Raw genomic sequence first — 21,682 nt, forward strand, 5'->3', positions numbered from 1 at the left:
TCACTGGCCAAAAGGGGAACATTTTGGTTGCACTGGGCATCTTGTGTTTTTACCCATGTCTCCCTCTGTAACAGCTCCACAAGTAAACCAGTGTGTTACATGTATTGAAATAGGCCTGAATAAATTGCTGTCAGCTTTCTGCAAAAATATGATTTCTCCAGTGTCGCAAATAAGAAACATGGCTATATCCATGAGGGGATAAAAGGCACCTCATTTCCTCAGCTGGAGTTCTCCCTGAGAAAGTCAATTTCTTGGACATACTCACCAGGTTCACATCAACATTTTATAGCCTACATTCGTATCTGGAAGACTTCAGGCAGGAAAATAATGTTGTAAGAAAATAATTAGATACAGTCCAACTAAAAGTCAAACCAACCAAAGCCTTGATAAGTGTAAGTGGAACACATTTGCACGACAGAGACAAGCACTTGTTCTGTAACTTTCATGTCAAGTTCCACTTGATATATATGGGCCTATTCACACCTTTGACCAATAGGAAAACTGTCGTGACAGTGCTGACCTTTGAAAGAATTAAGAATCAGACAGCCTGCTTATTATATTGCTAGGTTTGTGCAGTAAAAAAAATAGTTACCAGACAAATTCAAAAGGCACATTTGTGCCATCACTTTCTGTGACGATTTACACCAGCAAGCTTATTGTTTGGTCTTTAGTATCACACTGAGTAAGAACGTCATCTTATAAACAATGCAGTACAGAGAAAATAGAAGTCTGGATAGCTATTCTGACTGACTAGTGCTACCTGCACTAGCTATCCGGCTGTTATCATCTGTATTAGTGTTGTCACAATACTGGAATTTTTGCTAAGTTTGATGAAATACCTGGATGCACATCCTTTGCCTGGTCATTAGCCTCAAATAATAAGAATTTTCAAACAGCACTCCTGCTGTTTTCTTGGTTAATCAAAACCAGAGATGACTGACAAGAATTCACAAGCACTTTGAGTGAGTGTATCAATGCGGGCCTGGCTGTATCAATGCTGCAGAAAATAAGTGTTAGGGTAAGCTAGCTAGGAGGCAGGTCAAAAAGGTGTCACCGTTAAAATGGCATATTTCTACTCCTGACAATCTGGCAATCTTGACTACAGACAGGTTGCAATGAGGAACCATTTCCACAGTTTTATCATTCAGTGCTCAGAGTCTGTTCCATTTCAGTAAACACATCAATGAATTTTCGTTCCCATCTGAATATTATAGACCTGCGGTCCTCAATAGGCGGCCCCTGGGCCGCATCCGGCCCGCCAGCCTCCTGTTTATGGCCCTGGAACTATTATTCCTTCACTATGTGTTTTGGTTGGGTCGGCATGTGTACACCGGGTCTTGTCTCCATGCCAGCGATACACAGACAGCTGGGTCACTCACTGCTGCGAGCTCAACTTTTAACTTTCACTTTCCTTTTCAGAGCAGTTCGCGTATTAACATTTTGCAGACTGTAAGGGATTGAAAATGGCACGTTCCAAGTAAACCGCTACAAAAGGGGACGATGAAAATCTGCAACTCAAAGAAAGGAAGACTTTCCATTAGCATTCATTCTCCCTTCAACCAAGAACAAGACCCGTTTACCAGACAATGCAGCTTTAACACAGATATGTCCAATTAACAAATTATAAACAGATTCATCACATATTTACAAATGTTGCTGTAGTATAACAGACAGGAAGTCTCTCCCGGCAAAAACCCTTTCACTCATGGTGCCAACATTTTTATCATCCTTGGTAAAACTCAACACCATTTAAACACAGAATGCACAACGTGAATTAACCCACAACCATCTTACATATCATCTTATTCACAAACACACTCAGGACCCAAAATTACACCAACACCAACAGAATACCGAAGAGTCATTGCGCCACAGTCCACAAGGGGCGTTACATTATGCCAGGAGAAGCTGTGATGAAGATTTCCAATTTGAAACGGCATTATGAGATGAAGCATAGGAATTATGAAGAGATTTTTCCAAATTCAGAGATAAGCACAACACAATTAAATGCACTGAAATCGTCACATCAAGCTGCAAGCAGGATTCTTGTCACATCTATGACACAATGAAATAAAATAATGTATGGCTGAAGTGATGGACACAATGTTTGAAGGCAAACAAAACAAGGAAATATTCAACTGTGTAATTTAATCTATGTTAAAATGGAAATGACATTTTATTTTAGTTCGTATTTTGTTATTTTGAATGAAAAGGACATTTTGTTTTGAATATTACAGTATTGTTGCATGTGGTCTGACCGACCTCAATACATGGACCTTTTAGTCCAGTTTTTGTGGTCCTTTAAGATTTGTATTTGAGTACCCCTGTTATAGACACTGACTGGCGTAAAGTCGCTCGACTGCATTATGTAAGATTTGCCATGTGAAATGTACAAGAACAGAAATGAAAGCTGCATCAAAAATGTATGAAACTACAAACAGAGTAGATGTAAGTCCTCATGGAGATCCATGACAGGGGAGGGAGAGCCAAGAGAGGCGAACAGAGACCAAAGAGGAGCTGGATTTAAAAAAAGAGGAGAGAGGCTAATGCAGAGGCTAAAACATGTTACATGTTTGTGCCCAGAGTGAATCACAGCAACTGGCAGACTGTTGATATGTTAGCACCTTGCTTGGAGCAGATGCACTTGTGACATTAGGTGTGTATGTCCCTCTGATAAGGTAGCTGTAAGACCGATGCCACATGCTCCTGCCTGACTGCAAGCATCCAGACCCTTAAACTGTACGCTTCTTCAAACAGAGGAGACTGTTGTTCATGAGATAAATGAAGCCCACCGCCAGTTCTGCACACACATACACACTGTTCATCTCAATCAGGAATTTTCTCACTCACAACCCATGCAATTAAGTTGTTCAAGAGGGCAAATGAGGGAGCAGAGTGAATAAAGAGAGGCTCACAATCAGAGTGGGGGCTGGTGCATTTCTCTGGGTCCTGTTCAGAAAAGAAACACTTTGGATTCTATTTCAAACACCAGATGAGAGGGGAGCACAGAAGAGAAGGCAAGGGAGAACAAGAGAAATGGATCTCGATGTAAAAAAGAGATTTATCAGTGTAGTCTCCCCTGGGTGACGGTGCCAAAGAAGTTACATCCCCATTTGTGAACACAAACACTATGGTGTATTGGAAAATCTGTGCACGTTAATGATTTTTAGTCATGATTAACATGTTTCTGAGTAAAGATGGAATGATCTATAGTGGAAAGTAAGGTTTCAGGATTACGTAGATATACTCCTATCTATGTCCTTGGTCTAAATTGTTAACAGGAGGGAATGCTAGTAGCCTACCAAAAGTTGCAAGTTATTTTACATGCATTAAGACCCTGGAGTTTTACTGCACTCATCCAAGGCTGAAAGCTTCATTGGTTATCTTCCCATATTAAAGCCAGAGTTGATAAGGAAAAAAAAATCCTGTGCCTGTGGCTGTCTTAGGTTTATAATATTGCCTATTTTCATTTGGATCAAATTAAATGACTGGGCGGCCTACATCCTTGTCAACCCACGTGCAGGCCTGCCTCTGTGCACTCTGCCCGCAGCACTCATTGTACATGACCAGAATCATCCACAACGCTCAGCGCTGATATACTGTTAAAGCTATAAGCTAGCTAGTCACACAACAATGGCAGAGAAAGTGCAACAAAATTTGTCCCTCGGTCAAAAAACAAGTGAACCGCATTGGCAGTGGCAGACTACCGTTCAGCTGCTAACCAAGCACCGTTAGCATATAGCACATGTTATGCACATCAGTGAGCAGAAACTGCCAGGCTAGATAGCTTTTGTTTGTATGATTGCGGCATTTCACAGAGCATTTGACGTAGTAGAACTAGCCACTCACACACATTATCTCCCAGGGGGAGTTCTGGGACCGTCTCTGTTAGTTTTATAAGAGAAATGGGTGTTAGATACGATATGGAGCACATGAAAGAGAGTGTCTTTGGGTCCGCTTTAGTAGAGACTGTTATCCTCACTACTTGGCTGGCTTTGGGGATGCTGGTTAGTCATAGAGTTGCTTGAGCCGAGCATCACTTTGGTTCACACTGAATCAAATATTGACTGGACTGCCATTGCATTAGGTGCTAATATTAAACTCCATTGTAATTGTTTAAAAAAAAAAAATGGCAAGGACGTCCATGTCATTTCAAACATTCTTCTTCTAGTCAAAACGTGGTCTTTACAATACCCACAATACAACTGGACCAGACATTCAGATGTGTTTTGCTAGCAGCTGCTAATGTAGCCTAGAGTAGGCGGCTTTATATATCTTTTTTCACATATACAGTAAAACTTAATAACATCTGCAAACAGAGAGTTAAGTTGTCCTCTTAGGTTTCTAGGGCTCATTTCAGTTCAGCCATGTTTGGCTTTCTTTACTCATTAGTACCAGGTCCTCCTGTTGACTCCAATAATTATTCCCTATACGAATAGCAAATTAAAAAAAAAATTTTAAATGGTATGATTACTTACTGCACCAAGGCATTAACAAGTTCAGATTTGCGATCCTGTGGACGGGGGTAACTTCCAGTGAGCCTGTTATACAAACACTGACAGCCACAAGTAAGGCAAATAACAAATACTAAACCATTACAAAATAAGAAAACATTGTTAATGCTTCATATTCCAGTCAAACAGAATGCAACTAACATCCAGTTCAAGGTTTACTACACCACCTTATCCTCTGGACTTCCTCATCAATGGCTTCATAAACGTTATCCACGGAGAAAGAGTAAAGGAGGATGTTAAATAGAACTCACCGTTAAACTCATGAGTTAGTGGAAACAGTGAAGGACCTGAGTGAAACAAAAGATAATCCTCTGTATGTATTAGTTTTCTTCCAGAATAAGAATAATCGAGCCACAAACAGTGCTGATTGCATGGATTTGCAATAACAGCCACAAGTGTCTACAATAAGTGCAAACAATAACACTTATCTGACTGAGAACCCTCAGTAGACAATACATGTTGGCATCAGAGAAAAGCTGCTGGAACAGAAGAGTAAAGGTCATTTTTTCAATCCACACCATAACAATAAACACTGTCCTCCTCCACGCAAACATCACAACAAACCAACTGCGCACAAGGACCCAGCACTGTTACTCAGCTCATGACATAAAGAGCTCTTTGTTCTGCCGTTTTTCAACACTTTTACACGTCTGTTTTAGAGCTCAGTGTCAACTACAGTGCACTTTGTTTCAGTTGAACTCCTGTACGTATGGAGGTCCTCCCTTACTATAAAGGTACCTTGCTGAGGCTCTGGGGAAGTCTGCCTTCACAGAGGCTACCTTATGAATTCTAAAAGAGCAAAACATCAGCCACAACCACAAACATGCCAGAACTTAAGCCAGCCTAGTGGTATTGCTTTCTCTCTGCAGAGTAAGCCTCTTTACTTTTCCATTCTTAACCCTTTAATCTGCTTTAGATCTGATTGCTTTTTATTATTCAAGTTTTTCTCTCTGATATTGTGTGTTTTATGCCTAGTGATTTTCAGGTTTTCCCTTTCATTCCAGCTAATTTTACCATGTAATGTGACCATCAGAATATCTGCAGTGAGCTGGGAGAGAACTGCTGCCAGGCTGTGGAAAATGAAAACTAGTGACACATCTGTATAGATGTTAACTGCACCTTTGTCACAGTTGTCATGGATGAAATTGTGTGCGACAGAGCTACAAGCATTTTCCAGCTCTAAAGCTAAGGTCTTTTGTTGCTGATTCAGCTTCTGGATTTGAATGTGTGCTATGAACTCTATAAAGCAGGTTGGCATTCCTGCTTCGAGCACTGCTGTGGCAATCTCGTTGCTCTTTCCTGCTGACAAGATGGTGTTTCCCTCGCGAAGAGTCAAAGAGTCACATGAGCTCAATTTCATTGATTTCTAATGGCCTCTTCTCCCTTTTCCACATTAGAAACCCTCATATTTTCTGCACTGACCTGGGGACAATTTGCTTCCATTTTGAGCTGTGTCTTCTTCTCTGGCTATTCAAGTTATGGCACTCACCCTCATTTCACTGGTTTGACAATGCCTTTATCATTTCATGCAAACTCCTATATGCCTTGATGTCTGTGTGTGAAGTAGATATCCATCCTCATAAAATATAAATAGTATTCAAAAATCCAGCATAGTTTACATCCATGTATGCTTGAATTCTTCTACCACCTCTTTATCAGTGCAATATTGCAACATGATTTGTAAGACAGGTACTCAGCTGTGGTCACTGATCTCCCTCCCGCTTGTTGTCCAGCGGACTACCAGGGCCACGAAAACCTCACATTTACTTTGTGATGGAAAGAAGGCACCTATCAGATGAACTTCAGATGAGCTGTTATTGCGCATTTCTATGCATGTGTTGCGCATATGTGTACACCGCACGTTCCTTATTGGTTTCAGACAGTGTTCTGACCTGCGCTGTGCAGATATCGCATCAGTCAGAGTAGTCTGACAATACACTGATCACTCACAGGCAGTGATATCCTGATGGGTTATTGGGGTTTAAAAATAACAGTAGGGAATGTGGAGTCTTGCTGCAATTTAACTCACCATACACATCTCTCAGCCTCTCACAATAATGAGCCGAAACGCATACACATGAACATATCAGCGCCAGTAAAGAGATCGCGTAGACCCCATGACACCCGTTTCTGCAGCACACAGACCAGAGGAAAAGAGGAGAACAAAAAGTTATGTGAAGCAGAGTGAAAGCTAACTAGCAGGGCTGGATGTAGTTATATAACCGACTGAGGGAGAGGGTATACTGATCAGATGCTTTCCTGCTGCTTTCCACCTCATTATTAGATGACACAGAAGAAGCCTTTGGTCAAACTGCACACAGCCTGTTTGACCACAGCTTGTGTCATGCAGGCATCACACGTAGCTCTCTTTGATTTATGGTGTAACAGCCAATTTGTTCAATATATGCAGTACAAACAGTGCTATGCATTTCTGTCTGTAGTTTCCATTACATGGCTAAACTAAGTATTGCAGCTGTCCTTTTTTTCTTCAAGAAAAGCATTAGAATATGAAGATGCATGTAGGAATATCTGTGTGTTTATTGTTGTATATCACTCTCTCTTCCCCCAGAGTCTGCTCCTCAACACGATGAACAAGATGAAGAACTTCAAAAGGCGTTTCTCTCTTTCTGTTCCTCGCACCGAGACCATCGAGGAGAATGAGTTCACCGAACAGATCAACCAGCTCAACATACGGCACACGCAGGGTAAGAACCCTCATTTCCCGTAAAGCCAGGAGGATCTGAATTATTAACTTAAAGCTCCACTCGCTACTTTTGATTGGGCAAGTACCAAAGATAATTGCATTGATACAATAACATTTTAAAACTGACAGTCCCAGTGTTTTCAAAGTACAAATATAACCCATAACCGGAAATCCTTGTATTACTAGTAAGCTACAAGGTCTGGTTGAAGTAAAAACTCCACCAATCAAAGTTTTTAGATTACCAATTGATGAGTATATCTGGAATATCACTGACGGTAACAAACCAACAGAGAATTACCAGTGAAACACAATAGGTAAACTTCACTCTTTTTTGCCTGCACCCAGACACCTCCTCTCTTGTTTCCAGCAAAAATTAGGGAAATTAAACAAAACACATAATTTAGCCAATGTTGGATTTTACGGCTGTTGTAACAACAGTTATTTCATAAGGGGTGTGAGGCAGACCCTTCCTTCTTTTCTCCCATTGGATAGATGAACCTTTAATCTACCAAAGTGAGGCGGGTATGGAAAATAGACTCTAAAAGGGCACCCACAGAAAAGTGGGTGGCAACTGATAGATCTCCAAAGATCGAAGGCTCAATAGGATTTCTGATAGGACAGCGGGTGAAGCATTTGGGATTACTTTGCCATAGATTTGAGACCACCAGACGAGACCAGCAATCTGTTCAGACACTGGCTTGAGATCTGTTTCAATAAAGATTGCTCTATCATTTCACCCTGCCTGGCCTCCACAGAATTCTTTTATCAACATACTAAACACCGACACCTTTGATGAAGAGAGCTCAGAAATTACAAGCCTTTCATTTTTCAAACCACCTTGAGTGCCTGGACCTGGATCATATATCATTTATTTATTTTTGTCTTATTTTGGTCATAAGTCTTCCTCTCTTTTTTATGTGTAAAACAGCTTGTTACCTGTAAGTTTGAGATGAATGACAAGTTCAGTCTCCAGCATTACAGTCTGACGTATGTGTACATAACCACCCAAAAGCTCACTTCCACACCTGTATTTTCCCTCTGGCTAAAAAGTGCCATTGCAGTTGCATTTGCATTAAGCATTGACGCTGAATTTAAATATTGCACTGCAATATCGTCACAATACATATTTCCCATTGATACAAGAACTATGGGCTGCTACAACAAAATCCTCAGCCTGTCCTCAACAGAAATTCAGTAATTATTACAACAGCGAAGGAGGAAGTTGGATGGAGGATGATAGGATGTTGTTTGAGGAACAGTGACATACGTGTATGTCGTTTGGGGAGTCACTGGCAATCATCCTATTTAGTTATTTATGTATGACGATGTGTTGTAGCCAGCCCTATCTCTCCACTGTCACCTTTCCCAGGTATTTTTATCTTAGGCTGCTGGTTGGAGATATTTTTAGTCACTCCACTTTTACCCATTGGTCAATTAAGCATGTTCAAAGTCCTGAACCCTGAGCTCCATGCTTCCTTGTGCCTTTTGGTCCATGTGTGAACGAACAGCTAATGTCTAATAATAGAGCGCAAACTGCAATCTTGTTCTGGGTTTTCATGCCAAATACAAAAGCCTTCCTTCCTTCCGTGTCTGTAGCGGACCCTTACAGATTAACTAGGGTTTTTCCGGCTACGACTGGTACCACCACCGGCGCTGAGCCACTGAGGATCAGCAGGCTTCAAAGAGAAATGAGGGTTATGGTGGGGATAAGTAGGGGTAGATAATGCAAGGGAACTGAATGCGTTCAGAATAGGTTTTCAAGTGCCTCGGCCTGATTATGTAGAGTTTGACTGTGAAGATACCACAAAGAGATGGAATAACAATGAATTTGGTGAATACAAAGCGATCGCAGCGCACAATGTCATCACTGCGCAGTGATGTTTATATCCATTTGCTTTACGGGAGATAAAGCTTAGATTTGATGCTTCATACTGTCATTTAATGCACAGAAGCAACTGAATTGCGCAAAGTAAATGGGAGGTGACAAGTGGATCATGTGGGATACGAGGTCACCCTGGGTGCACTAAAATGATCTGCCGAGTCAAGTGCACAGGCATTACAGTACAATGTAAATGCAGTGGACGGTAATCAGACCTCCTTGTATAACATTTGGGTCAACTAAACATAATCAGACAACGGAAGCTTCTGCCTCCTCAGTGAACACAGAGCTCAGTAAAGTGATGATGTTATTCAGCTGCCTGATAGAGAGAAGCAGCTGGATATGTAGTTTAACCCCCCCAGAGGACATCCGTCTGCATCACTGTCTGCTCCTGAAGGGCAGGAAAGAGGTAACCAGACAGAGAGAGAGGATGAGGACAGGGAAAACGGAGAGAAGCAACTGAGCCTAGACGAAAAGGACACACAAAGAGAGACCCAGTGTTTGACCCAAACCCAGCAGCTGACTGATGTTTACAGTCCTCTTTAATCTTTTGCTCTTCCATCTTGCTTTCCTCTGTCCTGTGTGAGGGATTATATCATGCTCCCACAGCATAATCCACAGCATATGCTGCTGTTTAGACTGAAAACATCGTCTGACGTTTTTGCAAGGATGTAATCATCACATGCCAAGAGCATTTCTGTAGCAAGAAGATTTTTCATACAGTGGTCCATATATATTTCATTAATAGATCCAGTGAATATTAAGGTCAGTGTGATGCATATTAAAGGAATGATTTGACATTTTGGACATGTGCTTATTAGCTTGACTGCAGAGAGTTGTTCATGGATTCAAGCTTGATTTTTCTGGGGGCGCGATTTGAAAAGGTTGAAAACCACTGTCTTAAAATCTCAAAAGATAATACTTCAAATTATTGGCATCATTCGGTATGGTAGTCCATCACACTGCAGTTGAATATTGGACTCAAAAACAGACTCAAGGACAGGCTTGGCACTCACACCACCTTCACGTTAATGCTTAACACCAGAGCCCTCAAGGCTGTATGCTCAGCTCCCTCCTGTTCACACCCAATACCACGACTGTGCTCCCAAGCATCAAAAGCACTCTATTGTGAAGGATTTGGATGACACTACCATCATCGGCTGCGTTAAAAACAATGATTAGAGTTCATATGTGGGAGGAAATCAACAATCTTGATCCAGGGTGGTACACAGAGAACAAGCTACTGTTTCGCAGTAGACACACAACTTCAGCAAAACCAAGGAGCTCGATCGATGATTTTAGAAAAAAGGAGGCTAAAAAAACCCACACTTGTTTACATCAGTGGAGCTGAGGTGGAACAGATGAACACTTTTAGGGTATCAACATCACAGACAGTCTATCTTGGTTATAACACATCACCACCCTGGAAAAAAAAGAGAGAATAGAAAAATATCTACTTCCTAAGGAAATCAAAAAACCTAAATTCAGGAACCAATTTGTTGGCAGAAAGTATTACAGAAGAGCAATAGAAAGCATCCTGACTGGAAACATGACAAGCTGGCACGGCTTGTGCATGGCCAAGGAAAGTGAGGCTCTACAGCGGATGATTGAGACCACCAAGAACATCACTGGTACCATCTACGGAGCATCGGTGAAGTAATGTCTGCACGGAGCCCAAAAGATACTAAAAGACAACACCCATCCAGCCACAGTCTGTTCACCCTGCTGCCACCTGACAAAAGATACAGTTCTTTTTGATGCCATACCTCCAGACAAGGGAGCAGCTTCTTTAGTCAGACTGTCAGATTGGGAGTCATCCTACACACTCCATTGTACAAAATAGTTTATTTTAGTTTGTTATGTACCATAAAGGGACTCAGTAATGCTTTATGCAGGTGTTAAGATACCTCATAGGATGATTGCTAGGGTTGGGCAATGGGATGATAAATACCATGAGACATATACATGGTATATATACCATTACCACCTTATGATAATCAACCTACCTATCAAGTAACTCGAGATATCCTGACAAATTGAGGAGATTGTGTTCATATGCATAATTGTGCATACGAAACATATTGAATATACAGCTCATGAGTTGAACTTCCTCAGTCTTATCAGATTATTTGATTCTCTGTTATAATTTCTTGCATTTAAAAACAAGAGCTGGATCAAACTGACAAACACAAAGAAAAGTCAATCAGTCTCAGATCACTGACCATGGTGAAGTCATTAGCATCCCCTGAGGTTGCACTTACATACAAATTGTCAGGTAGGGGTTTTAAAGGGGAGAGACTATGGAAAGGGAGGTGGACCCAAATGCAGTTAATGGAGGCAGGATAAGGAGAACAAAAGGCGAGCTTTATTTAAAGCTGTTACAAAAAAAACAAAAGCAGACAAAAGGCAAAGTAGCAAACAAAACATCAAGACAAAGTAGCAAAAGAAAAAGGCAAAGTACAAATCAAACATGGAAAACTCAAAACCAAAAACATACCAAACGGGACAGGAGCCTGAACAGGAGCCTGAACAGGAGCCTGAACAGGAGCCTGAACAGGAGCATGAACAGGAGCCTGAACAGGAGCATGAACAGGAGCCTGAACAGGAGCATGAACAGGAGCATGAACAGGAGCATGAACAGGGGCGGACAGAAGACAGAAAACAGCAAACAGAAAACAATGACCGGACAAGGAGTGAGGGGAACACAGAGACTAAATACACAGACACTAATGACATGACGAGGAACAGGTGAGGAGAGAGGAGGAAGGAAACCAGGTGAGATAATGAGGGGGAGGAGCACAGAGGAACAGACCAGGAGGGAACAAGACAACAGACAGAGGGAGCCAGAGGGGAGAACACAGGAGAACTTAAAGGACACATGAGGGCATGGAAAAATCAGAACATGAGACACAAGACATGGAAAAAAGGACATGAATCAAAAACCAAAACCAGATACGAGGACAACACAAACAGGAGTCATGACACAAATACACACATGAGAGACAGTAACAAGACGAACATACACACACAATTCCATTACTGCGCGTCAAGACAGTTATTTTTTTAAGATACAAACAAAGGTGTGTGTGTGTGTGTGTGTGTGTGTGTGTGTGTGTGTGTGTGTGTGTGTGTGTGTGTGTCAGTCATGCCTGACTAATGACTAATACTTCACATTAGACTGAATCCCCTTGTTCACTTTCCATATATTAGTCCATTTAAAGATGTTTTCCTGAGCTCCCATATGAACGTGCCAATGTTAAGATGAGAGTAATCACATAAGCCACTGTGACATATGAGCACTCTGATGAGGGTTTCTTATTGATCACAGCTGAAAACTGCTGCAAGAAATGAATCCTGATGGGAGGAATAACAAACGAATGATTTAGTTGGTTGAATTAAATTGGTTCTGTGTGACGCTAAGTTAGTTAAGCCCTCAAATTATGAAACCCTCTGGCACTCACATACAGAGTTTTAGAGAGTGTATTAAGAAGCAGGTGAGATTCTTATCATAACTATGTTGACTACTTGGCCCAAAGCACACTGCCATGAGCTACTATTTACACCAGATTGACCTCCTATGACCCACTGGACCACATGATAGTTAAAGGTTACAGTTAAAGGTTTCTTGTTGTTCTTGTGAACAAAGCAAACTCCGCATTAAGCCTAACATTGACATGCTATCACCATATTAAGCTGTTATGGTCATGGTGTTCACAAACAGGTGCCTATTACACATCCAGCAGACAAGGAGCAACATTTTCATTCATTTCAAGTCATGTTTCAGACCAGTACTGTTTCCTGATTAATGCGCTGTATGACAAATCACCCATATTTAATTTTTATTTATTTATTTTTTTTCATTTCCACTGTCTCATGAAATAATATCAGTTTCTTCAGTCACTCATTATTCACTAACTTTGTCTGATATTTGGTGCTTGGCAAGTGTTACTGGCACAAGACCTAGGGGAAATCTGGACCAGCAGCAAAGGATACACTGGCTAGGAAGCACTGTATAGCCAATAAAACATCTATGGATTGATACATCTATATAAAACTCTCATATCAGCCACTTGAAGCTTTGTAATTCAGGTTCATGTCATGTTTAAACCAAAACACTAAATGACATAACAAATTAAATAACCAATATCAAAACCAGACTGTCAATAAACAATATAAAACATCCTACTGTTGATCAACTGTTAATAAGAGTAAAACAAAAATGAAACCATCAGAGGGAATGTCAATCAAAAACTCCCCAATGTATCTTGAAATACCTACGTGTTCTTTTTCAGTTTTAACCAAGACTGAGAACCAACCGATTGCAAATAAATGGACACAAAAATAGCCATGCAGCCATGCTAGTGGCTATTATGGGGCTAAGTGGTTGGCAATATCAGCAGGGTTGTTTGACAGTCAGTCCAGCACTTTGGTCCACACTGAAATATCTCACCAATTATTGGATGGGTTGCAGTGAAACTTGGTAAAAACATTCATGACCATAATCATATCTAAACATTACAAACTGCAGTTCTGCATATGGTTTGTTCTAGTGGTGTTGTCATACCTAACTGTACAATGTGATGGGTGTGCTTGCTCATGTGCAACTAGCGGGAAGCTGCTTAATCCAAGGACATTATAACTGTAAGACATGAGATGGAAGTACCATTCATTTCTATTTCAGCTGCTGCATGAAGCCAAATGACTCGCCTGTGCTCCGCAAAAGTTCCGCATCGTGGGGCACTCGAGACTTTCACTGACAAAGTCGGCCAACTTCTGGATTAGCGCCATGATATCATGAATGATGATAAAATTATTTAATCGTGTGGCTCCTCAAAATTTGCAAGTTTTGAGTTTTAAAGTGGAAAATGAGCATCTGCTGTACTGCCGTCTTAAGCTGCCTCACCAAATCTCGCCCTTGAATGTGTGTTACTCATGTTGTGTGAAATGTATTCAAACATAGCATAGGATTCATTCTGCCACTACCTGTTAAGCTTATTACCCAACTTACCATCGTTGTGTCTCTCTTCACTCCTCTCTGCCTCTGTCTCCTTCTCACTGTAACCATAGTTTCAGATGGAAATGCTACAAAAACATCATGTGGTGCACCATATTGGATTGTCCTTTTTCTAAGAAGATGTCTAGCAGGCACCCATCCATGTCTCACAGCAATCAAGCCCTGTGTATGTGTGTGTGTGTGCATGCATGCGTGTGTGCGTGCGCACGCATATATCAGTATCACCTTCACTGACCATAATTAGCATCAGGGGATCAAAGGAGCACTGTTGCTGTGATGTTCAAATGACTAGCAAACAGGTTGTCGTTTCATCCTCGCAGCCCATTTCCAAGTAGACTGTCAATCAATCAGGCACGAAGTGGCCAGTTAGAGGCCTCTCTATAGTGCTGTTAAACATTCCCAGTTAAACTCACCCAGACACTTTAAAATCTGAGAGATGCCTTAGCCTTACCTGTCTGCCTTATTTATCTAATACATCTCACATATTTCGCAACAGCACTTTGTTTTTTGTGGTGCATGTTTGCTGAATTGATGCTGTTAGTAATTTCCTGTAGTGCAAGAGAGACCATAGCTCACACGGTAACTATTAATTAGTGTGTATTAGTGTGTGTGTGTGTGTGTGTGTGTGTGTGTGTGTGTGTGTGTGTGTGTGTGTGTGTGTGTGTGTGTGGAGAGAGAGAGAGAGAGAGTTAAGGGGTAGGCTTTAAAAGAGATAAACAAGACTTCCTTCTTAACATCGAGACCTGCTTCCCTTGTTAGCCATTGGCCCCATGGAAACGAGGAGTTAAAGTGCTTTGTGCTTCACCACAGGAGGGAACAGCTATAACACACACATGCCTGGGGGGGTGCCTATAAAATGGAGGCAAATGTCCACACACCACACTGGCCATACCGGCGAGGAAGCCTCACTCGCATATAAATGGGAGATCAAACTGTCGCTGAAGCCTCACAGCATGTAGCATTCAAATACACCGACCAGCCATCAAACACACATCACATGCAATGCTGTATGCAGATCAAAGTCCACCCTTCCCACTACGCTAGCTGGATAGCTGTCACGCTGCAATGCTGGTGTGCTCACAGTGGAACTGTCTGACACATTCGATTCGGCTGCTTTGACTCTGATGTCCTCTGTTGTTATGTGAACGTCGTCTCAGGAAGCATGATGATGAGAGTCCATTTTGAGGTTGCGTGCAGACATTTGAGCCTTCCCTTGTTTCGATATATTTAATATTGTCTCTTCAGTTTTGTTAATGGTGTCTTCACTACCATTGATTGCAAACAAATAGCCAGAAACCTGTGGGAGAAACACAAGCAGCCGAAGCGAAGCAATGTTGAAACGTATCTGTCCCCATGACTGTGACAAAGTTACTACCCTTCAGCTCCTTAACACAGAACCATAAATCCTGCTTCAGCCTGAAATAACTCAGAAATAGCGGCATCATTACACAGTTTGCCTATCAGAGAACAATGACGAGTTGATATTTCAACTGTAAAAAACCTCTATGATATCATGATCACAATTCTTCGATGTAGCATTAATCCACAACAAGCTGATCACACAAACATTTGACATATTATAAATGTGTTAGGGAACAGTCTATTTACAATCCAGATGACTCGGAGCAACAGCAGCATTCATTTGAAGCTTTGTTCATGGTTGCCTTCCATGTCCCAAAATTCATCCTCCATTTCACTCTGTTTTAGTCTTACCTTGCAAGGCAGCTGGATTTGTGAGGTTCCATGATCATTTCATCTTGCAAAACCAGCTTGCCAGGCTTCAAGCTATGGACTTGTAGCTGAACCAATCAGTCTCCTTTGAGGCACTGCTGGCAGCTACGAGCGGGGTTTAGATTACAACCAGTTAGTGAAGTGACTGTTGGCAGAACTTCAAGAGGTTAGCATAGATGCTGTTATATCAGAACTGAGGAGTATATTTCATTGAAAGAAGACTGCCTGAAGGCTTTTCGTGACAGTAAACATGTTTTCACTCTCCTCATGACTGACTACAATTTAAGTTTGATTTACCCACAGGCCTCGCTGGTGGTAGCAGTGTCCTACAGTTAGTCTGATTGGTGGAAGTTGTCAAATCACGGTTTCTATTATACAGCACATTTCTTAGAGCAGCACAACTGAATTAAATCAGTAAAGTTAATTGCCATTGAACCAAAACAATGCTGAAAGTCACTAAAATCCTCCATACAGCAGAGGGGCTGCAGTGTTTGGTAACAATTCTATGTAAGTTCAATAGTGACCCCTTTCACACTGCACATCAGCATTTTTTGAATTATATTTGCTTTCTACCCAAGAGTAAGATGCGATTGTTACTGGTCTTGTGCCTGGTATAGTAAATATAACTGGAGCCAGCAGCCAGTTAGCTTAGCTTCACAAGTACTGGAAACAGGGGGAAACAGCCTGGCTTTGTGCAAAGGTATTCACCAACAACTGAAATGTGAAATGATAAAAACCTCCATAACATGAGTTGATAAAAAGCTAAAAGATAAGAAAGCTGGGTGAGATACAGCTTTGTTAGTGGCAATTGTTTGCACTGGCCACAGATGGATGTTTGCAGTGGATGTTTAAATGTCATTTCTAGTTCTGATTAAAAAAGCAGCAAGCAGCTTACGTTAAAAAACCTAAAAAGATGAGTGGAGAAACAAAATGGCACAAAGTGGCACAAGGTGTCACTTAATGCTTGATGACTATAATGAATAATATGAATCATATGACTATTGGGCACAGGTTTTGGAATGACATGTTGAGCTTCATCAGAATCAACATCATTGATCACTGAAGTTGTTCGTCAAAATGGTCGTGGCCCATCTGTGCATCTACAATCGCTGAGTGATCATGTTTCTCCTCTGTCAGGCCTGACTCCAGACATGCTGGGTCCTCCATCTCAAGATGCCAGTCCGGTGACACCTGAAGCAACAACACCGGGAGCTCAGTCTCCATCCCACCTCCACTATCACAGCAAGGCCCAGCACAGACGTTTCTCCATGGAGGTAAGTGGCAAAGAGCTAAAAGAATGGCTGTAGGCACACACAAGTTAATACGACAGATAAGGGGTGACTGGCAATGTGTTAACTTTGGTTTCCAGTCATGCTGTAGTCACACGCTGCCATGCTTTTCTCCCACAGTAATTTAAGAGTTGCTGATAAAGCAATGATAGGAAACTGTCTAGGTTCAGGTTGCCATTAAAAGCATTAAAAAGTCACTCTGACATAAATATCAGCAGTGGTTGTTTGTTCTCCTGACTCATTCCTCCATTTCCACCTCTGCCAGCTCAGTGAAATGAGTCACCGTAGATGCTTTTAACTATCCCCAGAGCACCAGGCGTTTTTTTATTGGAAATATATGAGAGTTCACAGTTCCACCTTTTCAGAAAATGTCCCTGTGGAGTGAGTGTGATTCACTTCGAGTCTTCCTCATACTCCACATTACTCGCACCAGACAGTCAGGTGAAGCTGTATGCCAGAGGGAAGTGACTGCACCGGAGGGACTTGCTGTCAGGACGGAAATAGTAATAGATAGTGTGACAGAGAGAGAGGGCTGGGATCTGAGGCAATCAGGACAGCTTCATTCAACAAAATGTAACCACTGGATGTGTGGGTAATTAATGCTTTATCAACCATCAATGTCTAACAAATTGGATATGCAGCGTCCAACAACGTTGCTATATGTTTCCGAATGGTAGGAGTTGGTTAGTAGCACACCACCGTTGTCACCACTGTTTCTCCACTGTCACTCTGATGACAGCCTCCACCATCTCCCATCACAACACGCATACTCATACTGGGTTTGCGAGGGTTTGTCTCCTCACCACATGTTTGTGACTTAGAGGTTAGCTATACATAGCTTAGAACATCAAGAGCACAACTGAGAGAATCAGCAGTCACAGCAGCCGACAGAAACGAAACACCGCTGCCACCACTGTAGCATTAGCGCTCTTAAACTCTTTTCGCTTTACTCTTTCACATTTCGAAAATGCCAACAAGTCCTCCCCTACGTCATCTCTGATGGAATACACTACTTTATTGGGCTCTCTGGTGGTGCGGCTTTTAAATCACGATGGTACAGGGTTCAGTAGTCAGCCATTAATCATCCATTGGGCCAACCCTAATCCATCAGTAAGCAATTAAAAGGGGAAAAAAAATATGTGGTTGACAGGGAGTGAATAATCTATTTGGCTTGTTTGTAATGTTGTTTTTTTGGGCTAGATTTACAGAACTTGAGAGCATAAACATTTAGCAGATTCATGACTTTTTAACATTTGAAGGCCCTGCGCAACGTCGTTAGCCTCCACCCACACAGGTGGTTTCACTTTTGACAGATGAGTCTCATCTCAGGACTGTGCTGAACAGATATATGAAGATGAGTCATTCTCACCGTAGGTCCACCGACCTTTAAACAAGGTAAAAATCCTAATAATTGCTAATCAAGGCAGAAAGTCTTAATACTACTGATCCACTCACTTTCTCATAAGCCATCATGTCTGCAGTTTGTCTGATTATCTTGTAGCTTGAGCAAATTACCCAGGGGATTTTATGAATCACTCTTTAATATTAATTAAAACATATTACGGGCTTAATTCACTTCATTAACTATCAGTGGTGACATTAATCTTTTATAATCAATTGGCTGAAGAACAGCATGACACACTGTGATTTATTGAGCTATCTTAATGTTACACATCAGAGCTGATTAATAGTCATCACCAGCTGTGCCCAGTGACTGCCCACAGCCCTCATACTGGAGCTGCTGGCTTCCTGGTCTGTTTTTGATGGACAGGTAGATATCATACAACATGTAAGGACATAGCCGTTGGAAGCCATGTATTTTCCTCTTGTGAAGGGAATTAACTATCTCACCTGTTATATTAAGTTAAACTGGATGCAATCAGCTTCACATGGCAGGCTATGCTGACTCGTTTTCTTTCTTTTTCTCCAACCAAGAAGATAAAACATGAGGGTTTTATAGGAGTATGTAAAAAGTCTTTTTTTTCTCCAGCTAGTGTCTCACTTTCTCTCAGTGTTTATGCCAAGCTAGCAAAACTTCACATTTAGCATGAAGTCCTTGTAAGACAGCAAGTCAACTTACTTCCTAAAATGTTTGAATAAATGGATTTTGGTCTGGCTCTGCAGCTATTTTACGGAAGCTGTCTTCTGGACTAGCTAAAAAGACGGCTATGTAAGTTAGGCAAGGAGATGCACAAGTCAAACATATTCGTCAAAAACCTGGGAGAACAAAAAATGTCATTACAGTTCATTTATAAAGCACTCATACATGATTATGGCCTAGTACATAATGTTTGACTGGCTACCAGCTGCTACCAGCAGCAGCTACCCTGGATTATCCAATCCAGTTCTTAGTGCCCTTAAAGTGCAACTAATATTAAACAGCTTTTTTGTCTGCAACAGCATACATAACACTGTGTGAATGTCTTCTTTGTGGAAAAAAATCACAAAGAGCTGGGGACAAAACTAGCAAAATTTAATGTTTTTTAGTTTCAGTGATGCCTGTAATTTTGCAAATAATTTAATGGTATATGTTATGGTATACGGTAGCACAAGTCATGTCCTGCACCTGAATGTTAGCTTGTTGGACAGACCATGAAACAAACATTTACCAGGGCTAAATTAACCACTACATCAGTGAAACAGCACGTAAACGCAACTCCAAATTTCACTTTGGTCGGGTTTGGCGGTGGTGTGGTCCCTACTCTTCATGTCTGCCCATTACACGTAGGCTACAGCACGAGTTTGCTTTAGAGTTGTGTGTCCTTCCCCAGGGAGTCACACCAGCTCTGTGACAGCCTGGAAGCTGTTGTCAGTCAAACACAGACAGTAATGTGCTCCTCCAGAGTGCTGAGATGAGCATTCCTGTTATTTTCTGAAGTAATATTTTCTTTCTTTCAATGATTAATAGAAGCAACAGGCAAGAGCTTGTAAGCAACAATAAAAAGTAGTATGAAAGTATAAAAAGGACTCTTTGAGCTGGCATTTAATACAAATGTCTATGTAGCACATTAGCAGAGCAGGAGCAGCTTCTATTCCATATCTGTGTCCACAAGAATCTACACAGGATGCATTAAGGTACAGTCTTCAGTGTAGGTCGGCTGCATTTTGGCAATGCTCAGAACCCAAAACACATTCTCTGTAACAAAACACATTAAAAAAAAGGAAACTTGTAAAGAGTGAAATGAGGGGAACATTTACACAGGTATTGCAGTAGCTGTTACGTAACATATGTAGACAGTGTAATCAATTAAAATACAAGTGTAGTTGTTCTGTCGGATGCATTTGAGATGGGTGACTGTATTTATGCACTTTAATAAACTACTTATTTCCCTTTCCTGAATTCAACAGTTGCCCTCTTTTTCTTCTTTACCTTATAAGTGACATGTTTGAAGCAGTTTTTTTTCTAATCCCCAATGACTTATTAATGATTATTAAGCCACTTTTAATAAAAAAAAATGCCTTATGCCTTGGTAACCAACATGATATAAAGATCAGTTAAACAAACTGAGCAGACGGGAGGCTGTTGGAGTCACATGTCGTAGAGGTTTGATTATCAGTTCAGATGAAGCATGAAAGATGTTGAAGATTGCACTAAAGATTTATAGTCTAAATGGCAAGCTAAACTTTCCATCCACAGCAGAAAAAATAAGGACGAGGTGTATTTTGTGACCTTAATGTGTTTTGACTCCCTGCAGGACGTCAGTAAGCGCATGTCTCTGCCCATGGACATCCGTCTGCCTCCAGAGTTCCTCAAGAAACTGCAGCTGGAGAGTGACAACTCACCGCTCTGCAAACCTCTCAGCCGCATGTCTCGACGGGCTTCGCTGGTTAGTACTCTGTTATACACTACAACAACAGGTCTATGCATGGATCCATCTGTTAGGATGCCCCAACCATTTTCTCCAAGACTTGATGTTAATAAGCAACCTAGCAATCTATTTGTCTGTCTATCCGTCTGTCTGTCCGTTCGTCTATTGTGGTCAATATTTCATCTGTAAACTAATTTTAATATTTGTTATATTAGTCTTGAGCCAGTGAAAGCAGCTCATGATGCTGACAGTATTTTCCTCTCTGCAAATGACTTGTCCTTCAATCTTGCCAAACTGTTATTATTATTATTATTATTATTATTATTATTATTATTATTATTATTATTATTATTATTGTGTTACCTTTATTATCATAGTAAGAGAAATACTCCTACTCCTACAAAGCTACATTAGCATGAAGAAAATTGCGATGCTGAGCACAGCACTGTGCTGGACCTTCTTGTTTTAAGATAATTAAGGATCTTCTCTGATGAATATTATTATAATGAGTACATTATTTTCTTTAATATTTACCACATATCTCCTTTAAAAGGCATTTGTATCCTGCCAGGTTGACAGAGTAAACATGGATTTCTGCATACTTAACTGAAAAAAACCTATTATGAGATATTTTAAACTTCAGAGCTTCATATATGTTATTGTGCGTATAAAGTTAAAAGGTCACCAGAAGCTTCTGTCTCCCACAAAAACACTGCCTCAGCATTAGTTTCGCCTTTAATTT

General features: G+C 41.1%; 1 protein-coding gene across 1 annotated transcript in view; it reads left to right on the forward strand.

Annotated features, from left to right (window-relative positions):
- Positions 1-21,682, forward strand: part of cdk18 (cyclin dependent kinase 18) — a 49,660-nt gene that overhangs the window by 14,763 nt on the left and 13,215 nt on the right. Inside the window, exons 2-4 of the mRNA XM_037102351.1 lie at positions 7,084-7,219; positions 16,980-17,116; positions 20,827-20,958. Of these exons, the coding sequence (XP_036958246.1) occupies positions 7,102-7,219; positions 16,980-17,116; positions 20,827-20,958 (387 nt within the window). The 5' untranslated portion in view covers positions 7,084-7,101. The remainder of the gene's footprint in view (positions 1-7,083; positions 7,220-16,979; positions 17,117-20,826; positions 20,959-21,682) is intronic.

The sequence above is a fragment of the Acanthopagrus latus genome, chromosome 6, assembly GCF_904848185.1.
Source record: "Acanthopagrus latus isolate v.2019 chromosome 6, fAcaLat1.1, whole genome shotgun sequence".
Taxonomy (NCBI): Eukaryota; Metazoa; Chordata; class Actinopteri; order Spariformes; family Sparidae; genus Acanthopagrus; species Acanthopagrus latus.